This window comes from Glandiceps talaboti, chromosome 10 (genome assembly GCF_964340395.1).
Source record: "Glandiceps talaboti chromosome 10, keGlaTala1.1, whole genome shotgun sequence".
Taxonomy (NCBI): domain Eukaryota; kingdom Metazoa; phylum Hemichordata; class Enteropneusta; family Spengelidae; genus Glandiceps; species Glandiceps talaboti.
Window position 1 is genome coordinate 19,913,110 of NC_135558.1, and position 17,261 is coordinate 19,930,370.

The 17,261-nt window shown below is 37.4% G+C and overlaps 1 protein-coding gene across 1 annotated transcript; it reads left to right on the forward strand.

The window, feature by feature from the left end:
* Positions 1-8,089: 8,089 nt before the first annotated feature.
* Positions 8,090-11,165, forward strand: LOC144441389 (microsomal glutathione S-transferase 1-like). The gene is made up of 3 exons (XM_078130954.1): positions 8,090-8,234; positions 10,149-10,225; positions 10,786-11,165. The coding sequence occupies exons 1-3, from the start codon at positions 8,115-8,117 to the stop codon at positions 11,021-11,023; spliced, it is 435 nt and encodes a 144-aa protein (XP_077987080.1). The 5' UTR covers positions 8,090-8,114; the 3' UTR covers positions 11,024-11,165.
* The last annotated feature ends 6,096 nt before the right edge of the window (positions 11,166-17,261 follow it).

Below are 17,261 nucleotides of genomic sequence, written 5' to 3' on the forward strand. Positions count from 1 at the left end.
GAGGCGGTACCCCTATTTGCATTTGTTGTGTGAAGTCACTTTCAGTACGATCATGGTTCAAGGAAATATTAGTTGTGCGCATGCGCAGGTTTCAACGTTCGAATGCTGTGTTCGTAAGAAAATAAAACTTGTAAGTGCTTTAAAGTAGATATGTATAAACTCGTGTGAAGAAAAAAAAAACATCATTTCCCATTGTTTCATGATGAAAATAGTGGTAATGCCAACCAGATGTCGTGGCGTTAGATGACATTATCAATGGACCAAGGATTTGTTTTAGCCACATGTTAAGCCTTATCGATTGTTACGTGCACTATGGCGTGATGAATGATATAATCATTGCTTTTCGTCATATGGGGCGCCCTCTTTTGTAGCTGTTTTGAATTATGGATACACCATGGAGCATCATATTACAGTTTATTCAGCAAAACAATAGCGCCAATGGTGTTGTGGCACAGCTGTTATGCCTGTGATAATCTAAACAATGTTCATCCACATGCCAATCCACCCTTGTTGTGATGCATATTTGCATACTTTTTTTTTTTTTATCTTTACAATATACACCATCAATTGCAAATGACTGCTGCTATGGGCATGTTCTTGTTTGTAGGTATGTTTCCATACATGCTAGCACTTTGAATAGTTATTCATTTGTCTGTGGTTTTCTTTATAATGTACCAATAATAATAATAATATTAATAGTATAATATACCTTCATTTCGATGTTGCTATGGGCGTGGTCTTGTTGCTAGGCTGAGAGATTTGTACACTGTGTCTTGAGAAAGTAATATCCTAATGAGCAACTGAAATCAAATATCGAAATAATCTCAACAAGTGGTTTTTGACTATCGCACAGATAGAAAGACAGACAGACGAATAAGACCCTCTTATTCAAGCAATCTCAAACAGATGTTAAGCTTGGTGTCATTGAGAAGTAGGTGCGAGTTACCCTATAACAGATTTCATGACTTAAATGACACGAATAAAACAATAACGTTTCATATTCATCTAAGACTGGAAGCATATTTTGTGCCGAGAATCACGTTTGCTCGACCCCAATCATACAGCTGTGGTGCGATTACTTTCATTTGAACATTTTTCCATCTACACCCAAAATAATATTCCCACAAATACCAAGGCGATTAATGTGGCGGATTGTGACTTTAAGTTGCTCACAGACACGCACAGTTACACACACACACACACACACACACACACACACACACACACACACATACACACATACACACACACACACACGTACGTACGTACGTACATACATACACACATACATACATACATACATACATACATACATACATGCACATAACACACACGTATACATACATGCATGCACGCACGCACGCACGCACGCACACATACATACATACATACATACATACATACATACATACATACATACATACATACATACATACATAAACACACACACATATATATATATGTATATATATATATATATATATATATATATATATATATATATACATTACACATGTGAATTGAATCGTAAATTAAAATCGTACACTCTCCTAATGTGACCTCAAGTGCCCAGATCAAATGTCAATTCATAGCCCAGCTAAGATTTCCAGGCTCAATCAATATCCTGCATTAATCGTTGTCCTCACCTCCCGAGAATTTACGCAGGAGTGTGAACGTTCCACAATATCTGGGTTGTCATCAAAACAAAATATTTCTCATAATCCACAGAACCTTACACTTTTTATACTTTACCTATGCTGTTGTCAAAATATAAAATATATTATATTTTTAAATATATAATACAATAGAACCAGATGGGATATTTAATATAGTTTTGAGTACCCGCCTTTTCACAGTACTTTTTCAGGTATCCCTGACGTATGGTCTTATCAACGTGACGTTGAAATTAAGTGCCCAATCCATTATACTATAAACAAAACATGTCTGCATTCAAGGCGTGGCCTTCTAAATTCTTTGCACGACAATTATTTTAGCACATGACATTCATATTAATATACTATAACGAGGGTGTTTTAAATTCAATGACAACTTATACACACAATAACTGTTTTTCCATCACCAGTAAATTAAAGTGGCCATATGGATGAGGATATAGGGCATTTATTTTGGATTTTTAATTTACAGCAATTTTATCATGGCTTCCTACTTGACATCGAGTAAGTCTGCGTTTGTAACTCAATAACGTGCAAAACGCCAAGACAAAAATGTGTAAAATAGTTTGTTATTTTACGTACAATAACAAAAATTGTTCATATTTCAGTCTTTGCAATGTATTGAGTTACAGACAAGGACTTGGCATATGTTGTCTTTCAAGTAGGAAGCTATGATGAAATTGTTTTATAAATCACAAATCCAAACGAAATGCCCAATCCTCATCCATATGGCTACTTTAACTTACAGAACACAAACGCAATAAATGGTGGGGTTGATAGAACCCATGATGTCATCTCAGCAGATATATTGAAGTATCTTTTCAGCTCAATGAATACTGGACTCATTGCATATGGATATACATCCACTATTGCATCAACAGTGGCAGTTGCCATGGCAACCACCCAACCCCAACCTCCATCCGGTCCAGTAGATACAGGCTTCGGCGCGTTCATTTTACTGCAAGTAATTGGTAAGAAATCGTAAGTAATGCAACGTTGAAAAGTTGTTCAAATTGTTATAAGGATGTCAAATTGATACAAGCAAGGACAACCTCATGTTAATAACGGCGATATTATCTTATACTTACAATGTGTAATTATTCTATTAATCAACATATTTAAGCAGCCGCATTGTAGCATAATATTTGTTCTGGCAGTTTGTTTGAAGGCATTGTCTACCCACAAACCATATCCAAGCAAAATAAATATTAAAAAAACCAATACATCAACACAAATAATGTATACGTGTTCCAATGTTAAAAATATTGCCATAAAGTGATTTAAATAATAATTTATTTTTGTGTGTATGCGCCTCAATAAAATCTACAAGTTATTTATAAAAAGACAACATAATAAAATGTGTAATGTTGAACAATGATATGTTCCCCCTTAAGCTTCCCTCATTCTGAAGTTGTACACTGTATGGTACACTATATTTAAATTAAATGACCGTGGCAATCGACTTCTGCTTCCATACATAATGTAAGATATTTCTTTACAAATAGATGTAGGTTTTGCAAGGATAAAATGAAAGCTGTAACCTGTACATGGAGTTACTTAGCTAACAGGGCTTTCCCCTTCAACTTTAATCGGGGGGGGGGGGGGGGGTATTACAACTGCATCACCATGATCGCTGGTTGGGATGGTCTGCGATGGGGTGAGCACTTTGTTTGAAAATAAAGATACGAAGGAGACCTTTTAGAGGCAACCATATATATATACATCTACTAAATGTAATAAAATCAGTCATAAATGTTTTAACAACATCTCTAAATGTCATGACATTAATTTGTGTACATTTGTGTCAAAGAAGCAATATACGCCAACAATTGACCGTTAAGTTGCTATGGGCGTGGTCTTGTTACTAGGCGTGATTGCATACATTTGGGTAAGTTTAGTTTAGCAATACTTTAAGAACAAAACTTTCTATGACGTCATACGTTTAGGGAAAATATGGTTGATTCACAGAAAGCTATTAATATCCAAAGATACTGTTCTTACTCTGTCTTTAAGAACAAGCAATCAAGATGAGACTTTTCTGTATATTAATAAAATAACTTCTCCAGAAAACAATAACAATTGAAAATACTAATCAGACGACATCTTTGGTGCAAACTAGAAAATAGCTCGTTGAATTAACAAAAGACACTACATGCTTTGTAATTCACCAACCTCCAAATTAAAAAGTCAACGTGACTTTATCGATCGTTAAGTAAAGATTGAAATGTTACCTTAAATTTCTCAAAATGACATCGCATGCAACCATATATATATACATCTACTAAATGTAATAAAATCAGTCATAAATGTAATAACAACATCTCTAAATGTCATGACATTAATTTTTGTACATTTGTGTCAAAGAAGCAATATACGCCAACAATTGACCGTTAAGTTGCTATGGGTGTGGTCTTGTTACTAGGCGTGATTGCATACATTTGGGTAAGTTTAGTTTAGCAATTCTTTAAGAACAAAACTTTCTATGACGTCATACGTTTAGGGAAAATATGGTTGATTCACAGAAAGCTATTAATATCCAAAGATACTGTTCTTACTCTGTCTTTAAGAACAAGCAATCAAGATGAGACTTTTCTGTATATTAATAAAATAACTTCTCCAGAAAACAATAACAATTGAAAATACTAATCAGACGACATCTTTGGTGCAAACTAGAAAATAGCTCGTTGAATTAACAAAAGACACTACATGCTTTGTAATTCACCAACCTCCAAATTAAAAAGTACATTTATCGATCGTTAAGTAAAGATTGAAATGTTACCTTAAATTTCTCAAAATGACATCACATTACATGCCAATTGAAAATTCACGGAACAATGCAAAACTTGGCGGACAAAGTATTAGAACTACGTATGTAATGTCTAGTTCCATTTCAATAGAAACATACTGTATAAAATAATTTGTGTAATGTGTGTGTGTGTGTGTGTGTGTGTGTGTGTGTGTGTGTGTGTGTGTGTGTTTTACATAAAGATGTATTGAGGTAGACAGACATCGCCATACCTCATCATGAAACATGTGTTCATTAGTCAGATTTCTTGGTAACCCGTCCTTGTAACTTTGCCTTTTATAAGCTGTCACCCCAGCTGTACATAAAGACGGTTCTCTATACATGGGGTAATTATGGTACTACAGTAGCAAGATACTTACAGTTCCTATATGACACCTACCTAAGGGATCGGTCAGTTTCTTCAGCCTGAGGGGTGGATTTGTAGGGAGGCCACCCTGATTTTGAAATTGGTAGTGTGGGGGGGGGGGTCATGCTGTTTTGCAAATTGCCGGGGGGTCACTGTGTTTTGGGTTGTGATGGATAAAAAAAATCCTTTTCTATAATGGCATATAGCCTTGTCTGAAATGTAGTACATGTCAATGTTTGTTCTTGTCCATGTTTCCTACACGAATTCTTTAATATTACTTATTAGTTCAAACATAACTATACATATACTTTATACATATACATGTGTTACCTAGCTACCACACTACAGAACATGTCATGTAAATGCTTGGCTGTTTCACAATCAATGCTTCACTTATTTATATTGCACTTTGGGGCAAAAGTGAACTTGAATGTTTCGTAATGTAAGATACCATCAAAGTATATTTCAACAGTAGTTCAACCCTGTGTAGTTGCTTTTTATATGTTGGTGATGTCTTGTAAAGCTTGGAAATTATTGTCTAAAAGGGTCTGAATAGTCTATAGTAAGAAACATCAAGGGATTCTAGGGGGAGATGCCCTAGCCCCCCCCCCCCACATGAAGTATACACATCCCAGTCTCAAGCTCTTCCTGCTACCTCTGACAGACAGTCAAGATATTATCATACTATATTTCAAAAATATTTCAACCCTATGTTATTGTTTTTTACATGTTGGTGCCGTCTTGTAAAGCTTGGAAATTATTTTCTGAGAATGTCTGGATAGTCTCAAAATTGACTTTTCAGAGTTAAATACCTCCTGGGTTTCAACAGTAGACCCTCTAGGACCCCCATAAGATATAACATATTCCATTCTCAAGCTTTCCTCCCACCTTTCACTGTCAAAATGATATTAAACTTCTTCTGGAATATATTTACCCTTTGTAGTCAATAATTATACTTATCATCGTGCTAACCCGGGATCTTATAAAGTAGATGCAAGACAGTCAAGCAGTCCACACTGAGTCATGATCAAAAATACCTGTCATGTGAATATTATGTATGGGGTGGGGAGTCATCATGTTTTAGAATTAAGTGATATGGGGGGGGGGGGTCAGCCTGGTTTTGGTTTTGCAGATAAGGGGGGGGGGGTCAGTGACTTTGTGTCGGCCCGATTTGAGATCCCCCCCCCGGGCTGGAGAAAATGACCGGTCCCTAAATAACCACGCACACGCACGCACATGTGCACACGTAAGACGCATAATGACAAACTTCTTTGTATGAATTTTCAGTCATATCAACTTGCCTGTGCTGGGACGGACGCTGGAGTTAAAACTCAAATTGTTCTGCATGCGCAAATTATCGGCTTTTCTATTATCTAGACTGGTGGACTATGTTGAAAGCTGGAGTGAGTTCACGGACAATGCCCCGAGATATGGTCCGTGAGAGAGTGTGGTGGTTCGAACAATTAATTTAAAGCCTAGCCTATTTAAAGAGTCGACCGGTCCTGACTTGGTCAAGGTCGTCTCGTCCCGGGTTTTCTAATTTGCGTGTTTGGAGGGTCACACAGAATAGACTGCAATTAAGGAAGGTTTCAATTTCAATTGACTGCTTCACAGTAACCTAAGTGGAAATAAAGAGGCACCCAGCCAACCAATTGCGTCTGGTAATTTGTCTATATGATGTTATTTGATTTTCAAATGAAACACAGGATATGCATGACCTTGACATACCTAGTCTTACGAACTAGACATAAATTACAGGGGATTGGGCCAGTGTTCGTCAGAGGTTCAATGCATGAAAAAGACCAATTTTACCCTTCCCCATAACGCCTTCATGATTCTAAAATACATACCTGAACACGTCTACATCTACAAATCTTACTATTATGGAAAACAGAATCACAACTATTTTAGACAAAGAATGCTGCCATTGCTGAAATGGTTTCAAATCTCAAGTCTTTTTGTTTTGATGTATTCTCCAAATCCGAAGTCATCGGGATCGTCGGTACACATGTCATGAACAAATGAAATTGTATATAATTAGAGACATACCAAATAGACTTGCAATGTCAGTATTTGGAGAACAACGTATCAGTGCCTAACCAGGGCACCATGACATTGAATCACAGTTAACGTTGACAATAGGGGCAAACCATTTGATATCTGGGAGGGCTGGGGAATTTTGACCTAGAGTACTAGTCATTATTAATTTATGTCCATTTAATACGACGTGGTGTGCTTTCACCACAACGTGGTGTGCATTTGCAATTAATGACGTGATGTGCTTTTACCACAGCGTGATGTCAATTTAATATGACGTGATGTGCTTTCACCACAACGTGATATGCTTTTACCACAACGTGATGTCCATTTGCAATGACGTGATAAGCTTTTACCACAATGTGATGTTCATTTGCAATGACATGATGTGCTTTCACCACAACGTGATGTCCACCTCCCGAACTTAGTCAGTTACTAAGTTAAACCCGTCGTAGCTCCAACCGTGCTTTACTCAGTAACTCACGGAACGAAATTTACTTGAACACCAACCACTCAGCAAAATACTGCTTATTATGGTGACAGTGCATTCTCAATTTGTGCCCCAAACTTTTGAAATGGTCTGCCAACATATCTGCAGAATGACGCTACATTCCAGGTATTTAAATCAGGTCTTACGTATTATTTCTTCAATAAGACTTTCGCTTGTGTCTGTTTTTGTACTCGTTTTTCTGTGCTTTGTAAAGCGCATTGTGATAGTTATATGGAATGCGCTAAATAAAAAAATAGATTAGATATGAAAATGTAGCCTTCCCATAATTCCCTTTTGCAAGAATATGGCCCTCCCCGAGAACCAATTTGTAACGAGACTCCCCCATTCCCCAACGCCCCCCCCCCCGCCCCCTCCTTCCTATGTATTTACTGACGGTTCTCTAAGGGTCAAAGCACTGGGGCCTTGCCTTAAATGGTTGTTTGTTTATAAGAAACAATACCACAACACAAAAGACAACAAAACAAACAAAAATTAATCAATCAATCAATCAATCAATCAATCAATCAATCAATCAATCAATCAATCAATCAATCAATCAATCAATCAATCAATCAATCAATCAATCAATCAATATTATCAATGTTTCTATATGACGAACATTACAATGTTTTTTCATCATATAATCGTACAGTACCTAATATGGAAAACGTACACGAATATAATATAGGCCAAAGGTTATGACCACTGATCCCCGGAAGTATATTGGGTGACCTATTTTCAAAGTAAAGTGCTTTTGGCATCATGGCTGCTTTCGCCCTCGAAAACGATGCTTTTAAATCCTACCTAGCGTGTGGAACTATTACAGTTTTAAAGATGTTACTCGTTGGACCTATGACATCATACCAACGTCGAAAAAACATGGTAGGTAACTTTGATGCATGAAGACGGGCACCTATATGCTCCATAATGGTACCGATCGTTGGACTCTGGTTCCCGTCAACTAATCACACACTGCACTGTGACTGGCCAATGTCCACGAACTGGGGTCCTTTTATGATAGCGTTGATATATATATATGTACATATAGGATCGACTCTTTTAATGATGTAAATTAGATTACATCACCGCTAGTCCTAACATACAATCAGCGCAACACCGTACTGTCAAGTTGGGATATTGCAATACTGTAGTGTTAGAGACTACATCATCTGTCCGTTGCAAGGTAGTGTGCCTCGGCTCTGTTTGATTTAAGCCACGCAGAAATTCATGGGATGCATTTAATACGTGCGCAATATAACACCAACTGAACCCCGAGGAACGCCAAAAGACCCATAATGTACGCTCTATTAGAGATTGCGAATATTCCGTACCTTTCCTCTATCTGTGTGATGATGGTGTCATCACAAATATGATAGAGAAGAGGTACGGAATATTCGGTATCTCTAATAGTGGGTTAGTCTTTCGACAGTCGCTGGCGCCTTTTTCCCCCACGTTTTATCTAAACTTAAGTCGTTGCCGCGCTCCGATCCGGTACAATACTACTATATATATAATCGCATACTGGTATCATTTTGTTAGTAGTTCTGTATTTGCGTCTGGAGCGTTTCGAAGAACATGCGCATTATAAATTTAAGCAATAAACCACCCCCTGGGAGTGGTATGCCATTCCCAGGGGTGGTTTATCTCTATTATATTATACCAGTATATTGTAAATATCGGAAACAAGATAAGACGCAACGTTTTTTTTTTTTGGTTTCATTTGCGTCCCCATCCCTGCACGGACTGCAACGTTCGTAGACGAACAGTGAACATCAAAAATTGGATGAGTGCAGACGCGCTAGTTCGATGTCTAGACCAATCAGATCTCTCGATTTGAGCCATCAATACAGTGGTATAATATAATTTTACATAGTATGTACTAGTGGTGAACAAACCAGACTAGCTATCTTCTGACGTCTGAGTGTAAATAAACGAGCCCAGTCCCCCCCCCCACTGCTACTATAGACTCCAGCTAATGCATATCGGTTGATAATTATGCAATGGGTGAATGTTAACATTAATTTACAATGGCAGTTGGAAAAACCCTAAATGATCAGCATACATGTATTGAACGTACATAATTTGAACCTACTACCTGCACAGCTACGTAAAGTAATATTTTCTTTTGGAAAATATGATGCGACGATTCCCATTTGTTCTGCTAAAAGAAAAAAAAAATACATTGTTCGCAGATCATAGTTATCATGCCTAACTTCCTAAAACAAATTAGTGAAAATTTGTTCTAGGTAAATATATTTGTCTGCAGTGAGTAATAATCAGATGCCGCCGATGGTGATATGGCACTTTGTTGTCCGTGGGAGAGGAGGTAAACGGTGGGCAATAACTGTGAGAGTCATTCGTAGAATATATAATAGTAGTTTTCATTTTTATGAAGATATATTCAGTTATCCCTGCGTTGTAAAACTGCTGACATCAGACCGTGGACGAACAAAATAGGGAAAGTAAACAAATGAATTGGATTTTGACTCAGCATGTTGGAATAGCAGAGACTTATATGACATTTAATTTCAATGTTTGATAAGAACAGTTTCTCTCAGGGCTTCTTTATGTGTACCTTAAGTGCCAGGGAACGTGAACTATTATGTAAAGTGGTCATAAAAAATGTTCTTATCAAATGATGGAATGTAATACAAGTTTCTGTACTTCCTACATGTTGTGCCAAGTGTTATTAATCCAATTCAGTTTTTTTACTTCCCAGTTTGTAACAGCTCCCGTTTGTCCACAGTCTGATGTCTGAAGTTGTATTTGTTTTGTTTTTGTGTGTGCAAACTATAGGCATGGGTCAACCCAGAGGATGCAAGGGCCAGAGGAAAGGAACCAAAAGCAAATGATGACGTCGAACGAGTGAAAAGGTAAACAACTATAATATAAAACATAGAAGTCGATATTATTATTATATGTTCTTACATATATATATATATATATATATATATATATATATATATATATATATATATATATATATATATATATATATATATCCAATTTTGATACAATACTTTAAAGAACTAATTATAACCGTTCTTTCTTGTTGGTTTTCTTTATGTACATTGAGTGCAGATAACGAGTTGTGACCTAAACCAGTATGTGCAATTATTGTAAACGACGTGACCAATACATTACATTGCAACCGAAATGCATGTAGATGACAAAATAATGTCATCCATATGTAGGGGCTGAAAAAGTCATCGTTGGTGACGCTCTTTACTTGTTACACATTCAACTACAGCTATGATCAATTTGAGTCCACCTCTTAGTTTTTGATGAGCATAGCGCAGACTCCACGCTATCACATATTACATGATAGCTATCAGTTCTAAGAAAGCATCGCAAGTAGAAATATGACGTGAACATATTTTGTATTCATACATTAGATTGCTGTACGTCATTATTCTCACTTTAATTTTGACAGGTGTCATTTGAATGACCTTGAAAATATCCCAGCGTTCCTTGCCCTGGGAGCGATGTACCTAGCCACGGACCCATCTACAACGACGGCTATCTGGCATTTTCGAATATTTGCCATCGCTCGCATCCTGCACACAATTAGCTACATGAACGAGAAACGACGAGCCCGCGGGTTGTGTTACGTAGTGAACACCATTGTCAATGTATCCATGGCAGTACAAATCTTGTCTGCTGTGTTTTAGATTAAATTATGATGAAAGGGTCGATTTTGAAAAGACTGTAAATTTACAATTGATCAAACAAACAGCCTTTCCCTGTAACCACTTTAAAAAAAGTTGTTTGTAGTTATATTTTCAAGTGCTGTTTTTTTAACAGAAATTATGTGTTTACGTTATATATCTCACCGAAGGCGTTATTGTTTGATAAAATTTCATATATTATGTCAAACTTGACCTTTTTGACTATTAATAAGACCACACACGTTGGTTGAAAAGCTAACTTTAAAAAAAAAGTATTCTGCGGAGGAACGTCCACATATTCAAATATATGTTGTTATATAGACTTCAATAAAAGTTTTCCAATTTGAACATACTTGTGTGTGATATATAGCTCATTTCTTGATCATTTAGAAATCGACCCGCTTTAGTTGTGAAACTGGTCGTTTTAATTATCATAATAACTGTGGTTTGTAATATTATAGAAAAGAATGAATAATTGGAGAATAGAACAGATGCATATATAGTTATTAATTCGAATATGCCAAGTACATGTACAGTTAAAACACACAATGCTGAATTGCACGTAACAACATGGTACACATGACAACAGCGAAATGGTGGGCAAGGGTGACTAAAATATCTCATTGTCAATTGTCACAGTCTACACACGCAGTTGGCTGGACTGTAATTCTCAATTCTCCAACCAATTTGTAAATTGCAAGTGTCATTTGCATATCTAGTTTGAAGATGCACACTCCTTCCATCCTGAGATTTTTTTCAAATTTCAATGTAAACATAATATTGTGAGGTATCGAATGTGCATTGAGGAGAGCACTCAAAATTACCTTGTAGCATTGGCATGTTTACGCATGCGCAATATCAAATATGTCATCGACCAACATTGGGTAAAACGTTATACTGCAGGTCCAGCTATAGGTATTCGATACAATATATTTCAGTAAATAAAATGGCATTTTTTAATTCTTCCTATGAACTCAAAAAAGCATTAAAAAAGTTCAGATCTTTGAATATGTATTCGTTAATAAGTGCTAGAATTATAATCAATATTTGATAATGTTATGCACAGCATTTCTTTGAATAAGCTGAGAGTTTTCGAGTACAAAAAATTTGTATTCATTAAGTTTGCTGTTTTACAGCAAATGATGGGTTCTGGTGCATTTTTACAACAGCGAATACAGAACCACGAACTGTCAAAGTCCGCTTAATAGTTCAGAAAAATCAATGATATGCATGCAGGTGCAGGCATCGAGTCATTTTTTTAAAAAAAATTACAGAAAGTTAAAATATAGCTAATAAACATTTTTTTTTACATAATTTTACGTTTGATTCAAGATTGGAGGGGAAAGTGAAAACTGTTCGTATCTGCCCTCCCACTGTGATGTGGTATTACACGAGCTGTCCTCCCGCCAGATTTGCCTGCATATGGAATTTTAAGTTGACGTGATAGGTAAAGAGTAAATTAAACTTGATTAATAGATTACCCAGCTTGTAGTTAACAGACACTTCCACACACTGATTCTAGCTAATGTTATACCAGTAGGTAGACCTTGTGATTTAGGGTAGACACGTATACCACGTCGCTGTGCTTTTATTTGATAAGACGATTTGTGCCATAAAGTTTATTTTTATGACAGATATGGCCACCATTCTTTAATATTTGGAAAATCGGCAAAACAATCATATGCCTAAAATGGCATGTCACCTTTGTATCGTATCCGAATGAACTTGGCTTTTGCATCCGAGATACAGGTGTAAGTGGACAGACGGCCGCAAGTACGCACGAATGCACTAATGGAATCAACTTCATACGCGTACGCGTAGTGACCCCTTTCGAGCAACAATACGGGGGATAACTAGAGGCCTGGGAGTCATGTCGATCAAAGCAAATATATAATTATCGAGGCAAACAAAGTTCTATGTATCTGATTTAACGTTTGGTTAGTTTGTTTGTAAGAATCAGATTGATGGATACCATGGGACTTAGACAGCGCCACCAACGACTATGTTAAAAATGAAAGATTCCTCTTTGGTACACTCCTTATATATCGCCCGGGGGGGTATTTGACCCCCCCCCCCCCATCTGTAAAACAGAAAACAGGGTGCCACCCCCACCATATACATGTATCATAATGTAAGGTTACGAGTCTTTTGTTTGCCTGATGGAAAAATTCCCCCAGGTCCTGACTTCCACCCTTTTCCCTTCCCACAGTTGACTGGGGTTGAATAAGACCAATACTATATTGAACGTTTATCGTATTGGGTTGAATGGTTGGACGAATATACAATATATACAATTTTCTTACACTATATGTAGTTTTATTTTTGTATTTTGGCATGTAAATTAGTTATAAAAATAAATGTTGAGTGCTCAATTCACTTTTACATCTCAAAACACACAAAACAAATTGACAATAATTGAATCTTCAATTTGGTTACAAAACTACAGATTTTAAAATTTGACCCTCCCCAAACATTATAATGCTAAATATGACCCTCCCTCAAAAACAGGTTTGTAAAATGTGACCCCCTCCCATTCCACCGGTCCTCCCCGCCCTTCTGTAAATACTGGAGGCTCTCTAAGTCATATATTGTTGTTTTTCAGGTCTACAGACTAAATATAACAACCTTTTGACTATATATTCCTAGCTGTAAGGAGAAAAGAGTCTACTATAGTATAGAGATTGATACATTTGTAGCAGCAGGATTCGTACGATATTATCCTAAGAAAACGGCAATATATATATATATATACATCAACATCTCCTGACGAGTGATTTACTCACGAAACAGGCTTGTAGAGACGAAAAACCCGACTTGATTTTCTTCTACCCTCAACATATACTCCGCTCTGCGTGCAGACGTATCGAGCACTGTACTACGGACAAATTTACCACTGACTTCCTAATCTGCTCCAAGCTCACACTTGTAGAGCACTCTTCGATAACCTGCAATGGAGAAATTCAACATCGACTACTCACCAAAGAATATACCTCTCCCTTCACACAACGATTACCTACTTCGCCTCATCGAAAAGACCGAACAGTTCCTACGAAGAATGCGCTGGAAAGCTTTCTTCTTCCTCAACCCCAGCGCAACCTCTTCAACCACAAATACATACGGCTTCAAGTCTACAAAGAACCCCCCTCCAATCGACGAGCTCAAGGAATTTGAAGACGACATACTAAGGATGATCCAATCAACAAAGTTCAAGCAACTAAACAACCCGCTCCTGAAAAAGCTTGCAGACGACACCAAACGCATCAAAGACGAAACCAGTCTTATAATCACCGCCGACAAGACGACAAACCACTACAAACTTAAACCAAAAACATACAACGACCTCCTAAAACAAAACGTCACAAAATCCTACAAACACGCACAACCCAACACCACACAAGCAATCCATACAGAAAACAAAAAGATCGCAACGAAACTACACATCGATGACAGAGTAGATATACTACAGCATACAAAGAAGCATTCATCACACTCAAAGACCACAAACCGAATTTCAGCAACAAACCTACCTGCCGGCTTATCAACCCCACAAAATCCGAGATAGGCAAAATCAGTAAACAAATACTCGACCGAATCAACACCAAAATCCTAAATTCGACAAAGCTCAACCAATGGAAGAATACAGCATCAGTAATCGAATGGTTCAAAGCCATCGAAAACAAACAAGCCCACAACTTCATCAGCTTCGATGTTGTAGATTTCTACCCATCAATCAGCCAAGACCTCCTCAACAGAGCACTGACATTTGCCTCATCAGACTACGACAACATCACAGCCGACGAACGTAACATCATCCTCCATGCCAAGAACTCTGTCCTTATACATAAACAACAACCCTGGGAAAAGAAAGGCAACACAACATTCAACGTTACAATGGGCAGTTATGATGGTGCCGAAACATGCGAGCTGGTAGGAAGCTTCCTCCTCTCCCAACTACAAGGCCCTGATATCAACATAGGGCTATACAGAGATGACGGATTAGCCGTTTCGAACACATCACCAAGAGACACAGAAAACATCAAGAAAAACATATGCCGCATATTCCACCTCAACGGACTACGCATAACAATAGAAGCCAACAAACAGATAATCAACTTTTTAGATGTCACCCTCAACTTGAGCAACGATACGTACCGGCCCTACACAAAGCCCGACACCATCCTGCAATATGTACACCGAGATAGCAACCACCCACAAACCACGACTAAGAGCATACCCACTGGTATTAACAAACGCCTATCATTACACTCTTCGAACAAAGCATCTTTCGACCAAGCCGCACCTCCATACCAAAAAGCACTCAACGAGAGCGGATACAAATACACACTACACTACGAGCCAACCACGACCTCTAGACGAAGAAACAGACAACGGAAAGACATATTATGGTACAACCCCCCATTCAGCAAAAATGTTAGCACCAACATCGGACACAGATTCCTCAGCCTTGTAGACAAACACTTCCACAAAGATCATAAACTCAGAAAAATCTTCAACCGCAACACCGTTAAAATCAGTTACAGCTGCATGAATAACATCAAGCATGTCATCAACAACCACAACAAACGCATCCTTATTTCACACGAACGCACCAACACCACCGTAAACAGCACCAATGCCAATAAAACATGCAACTGTCGGCAAAAGAAAACATGCCCGCTTAACGAAAACTGCCTACAGAAATCCGCAATCTACCAAGCAGCCGTCACACGCAAGGACAACGACATTACAGAAACATACATCGGGCTCACAGAAAACGAGTTTAAGACAAGGTACAGAAACCACACAGCCTTATTCCGACGCACTAAACATAGGAACTCTACAGAACTCAGCAAACATATCTGGACCCTCAAGGATAAAAACATCGACCACTCCATTTCCTGGCGACCACTTTCATCCCACCCAACCTACAGTAGCGCAAGCAAGAAGTGCAATTTATGCCTCAAAGAAAAGTTCTTTATTATCTGCCGACCCGAACTATCCACATTAAATAAACGAAATGAACTTGTATCCTCTTGTCGCCATCGAAATAAAACATTGTTGTGTAACACCTGACCCATCGCACACATAATTGACACCTTTTTTACAAACAAAAGCACCACTCAACACCCTAGGTAAAACCCGCCTTATATACACCACACGATTTATACGAGGTATATTCAGTACATCAACATCTCCTGACGAGTGATTTACTCACGAAACAGGCTTGTAGAGACGAAAAACCCGACTTGATTTTCTTCTACCCTCAACATATATATATATATATATATATATATATATATATATATATATATATATATATACAATAACATATATATATATATATATATATATATATATATATATATATATATATATATATATATATATACACACACACACAATAACACGTGCCCCTGTGCCCTAAGTTGGTGTCCGATCACACGTCAAAGATCACAGGTCAAAACTCACACGAATGGTACATCCGTAAACATTGGGCTTTTTATCGCAGGGAACCCAGAAACCGTGTGACAAACAAAACAAAGCAAACAAGCAAACAAACAAACAAACAAACAAATAAATAAATAAATAAATAAATAAATAAATAAATAAATAAATAAATAAATAAATAAATAAATGAATGACAAATGAACAAGCAAACGAACGACAAGTACAGGGACAAATAAAATAATTAAATAAACCAGCAAATAAACTCATGGGGGTATACTAGATATGTCTTTTTGTATACCCATCACATGGCGGCGGAAACTGAATTTGAAGGGGAAAAAACGGAAACTATATCTAACAAGTGCGAGTGGTGATTGTGACGATGAAAGTTTTAGTGGTTCATCTCCACCGTACAAAAGGAAAATTACTGCAAACTATGTCACCAGGTTGCATTTTCGGCGGGAGCGAGTCTAGTAACGGTAGTGGCCGTACTTCAACCTCGACAAGTCCTGGTGGACCCTCGACAAGTAAATGGGAACTAGTACATTACAAACGATTGAATTTCAATATAATTAACTTGTCAGCTGTGACACATTTAATTCATAAGAGTGGAATTACACATATGATACAAGAACCCCTGATGAAGTACCTCTTAAAGCCATCGGACGTCAATCATAGTATACAAATTGCAGCCCCAAATATTGTGGATGAGGCTATTTTGGAGACCATACATTCACAGTGTTCAGGTACTGTATTTACATGTATGCAAACATACAAACGTAGAATTGAGGGATTT

Coding starts and splice junctions, on each gene's coding strand:
- LOC144441389 (XM_078130954.1), top strand. CDS start 8,115: ATGGCTGCTTTCGCCCTCGAAAACGATGCTTTTAAATCCTACCTAGCG. Junction 8,235..10,148: donor ACCAACGTCGAAAAAACATG/GTAGGTAACTTT, acceptor TGCAAACTATAG/GCATGGGTCAACCCAGAGGA. Junction 10,226..10,785: donor GACGTCGAACGAGTGAAAAG/GTAAACAACTAT, acceptor TAATTTTGACAG/GTGTCATTTGAATGACCTTG.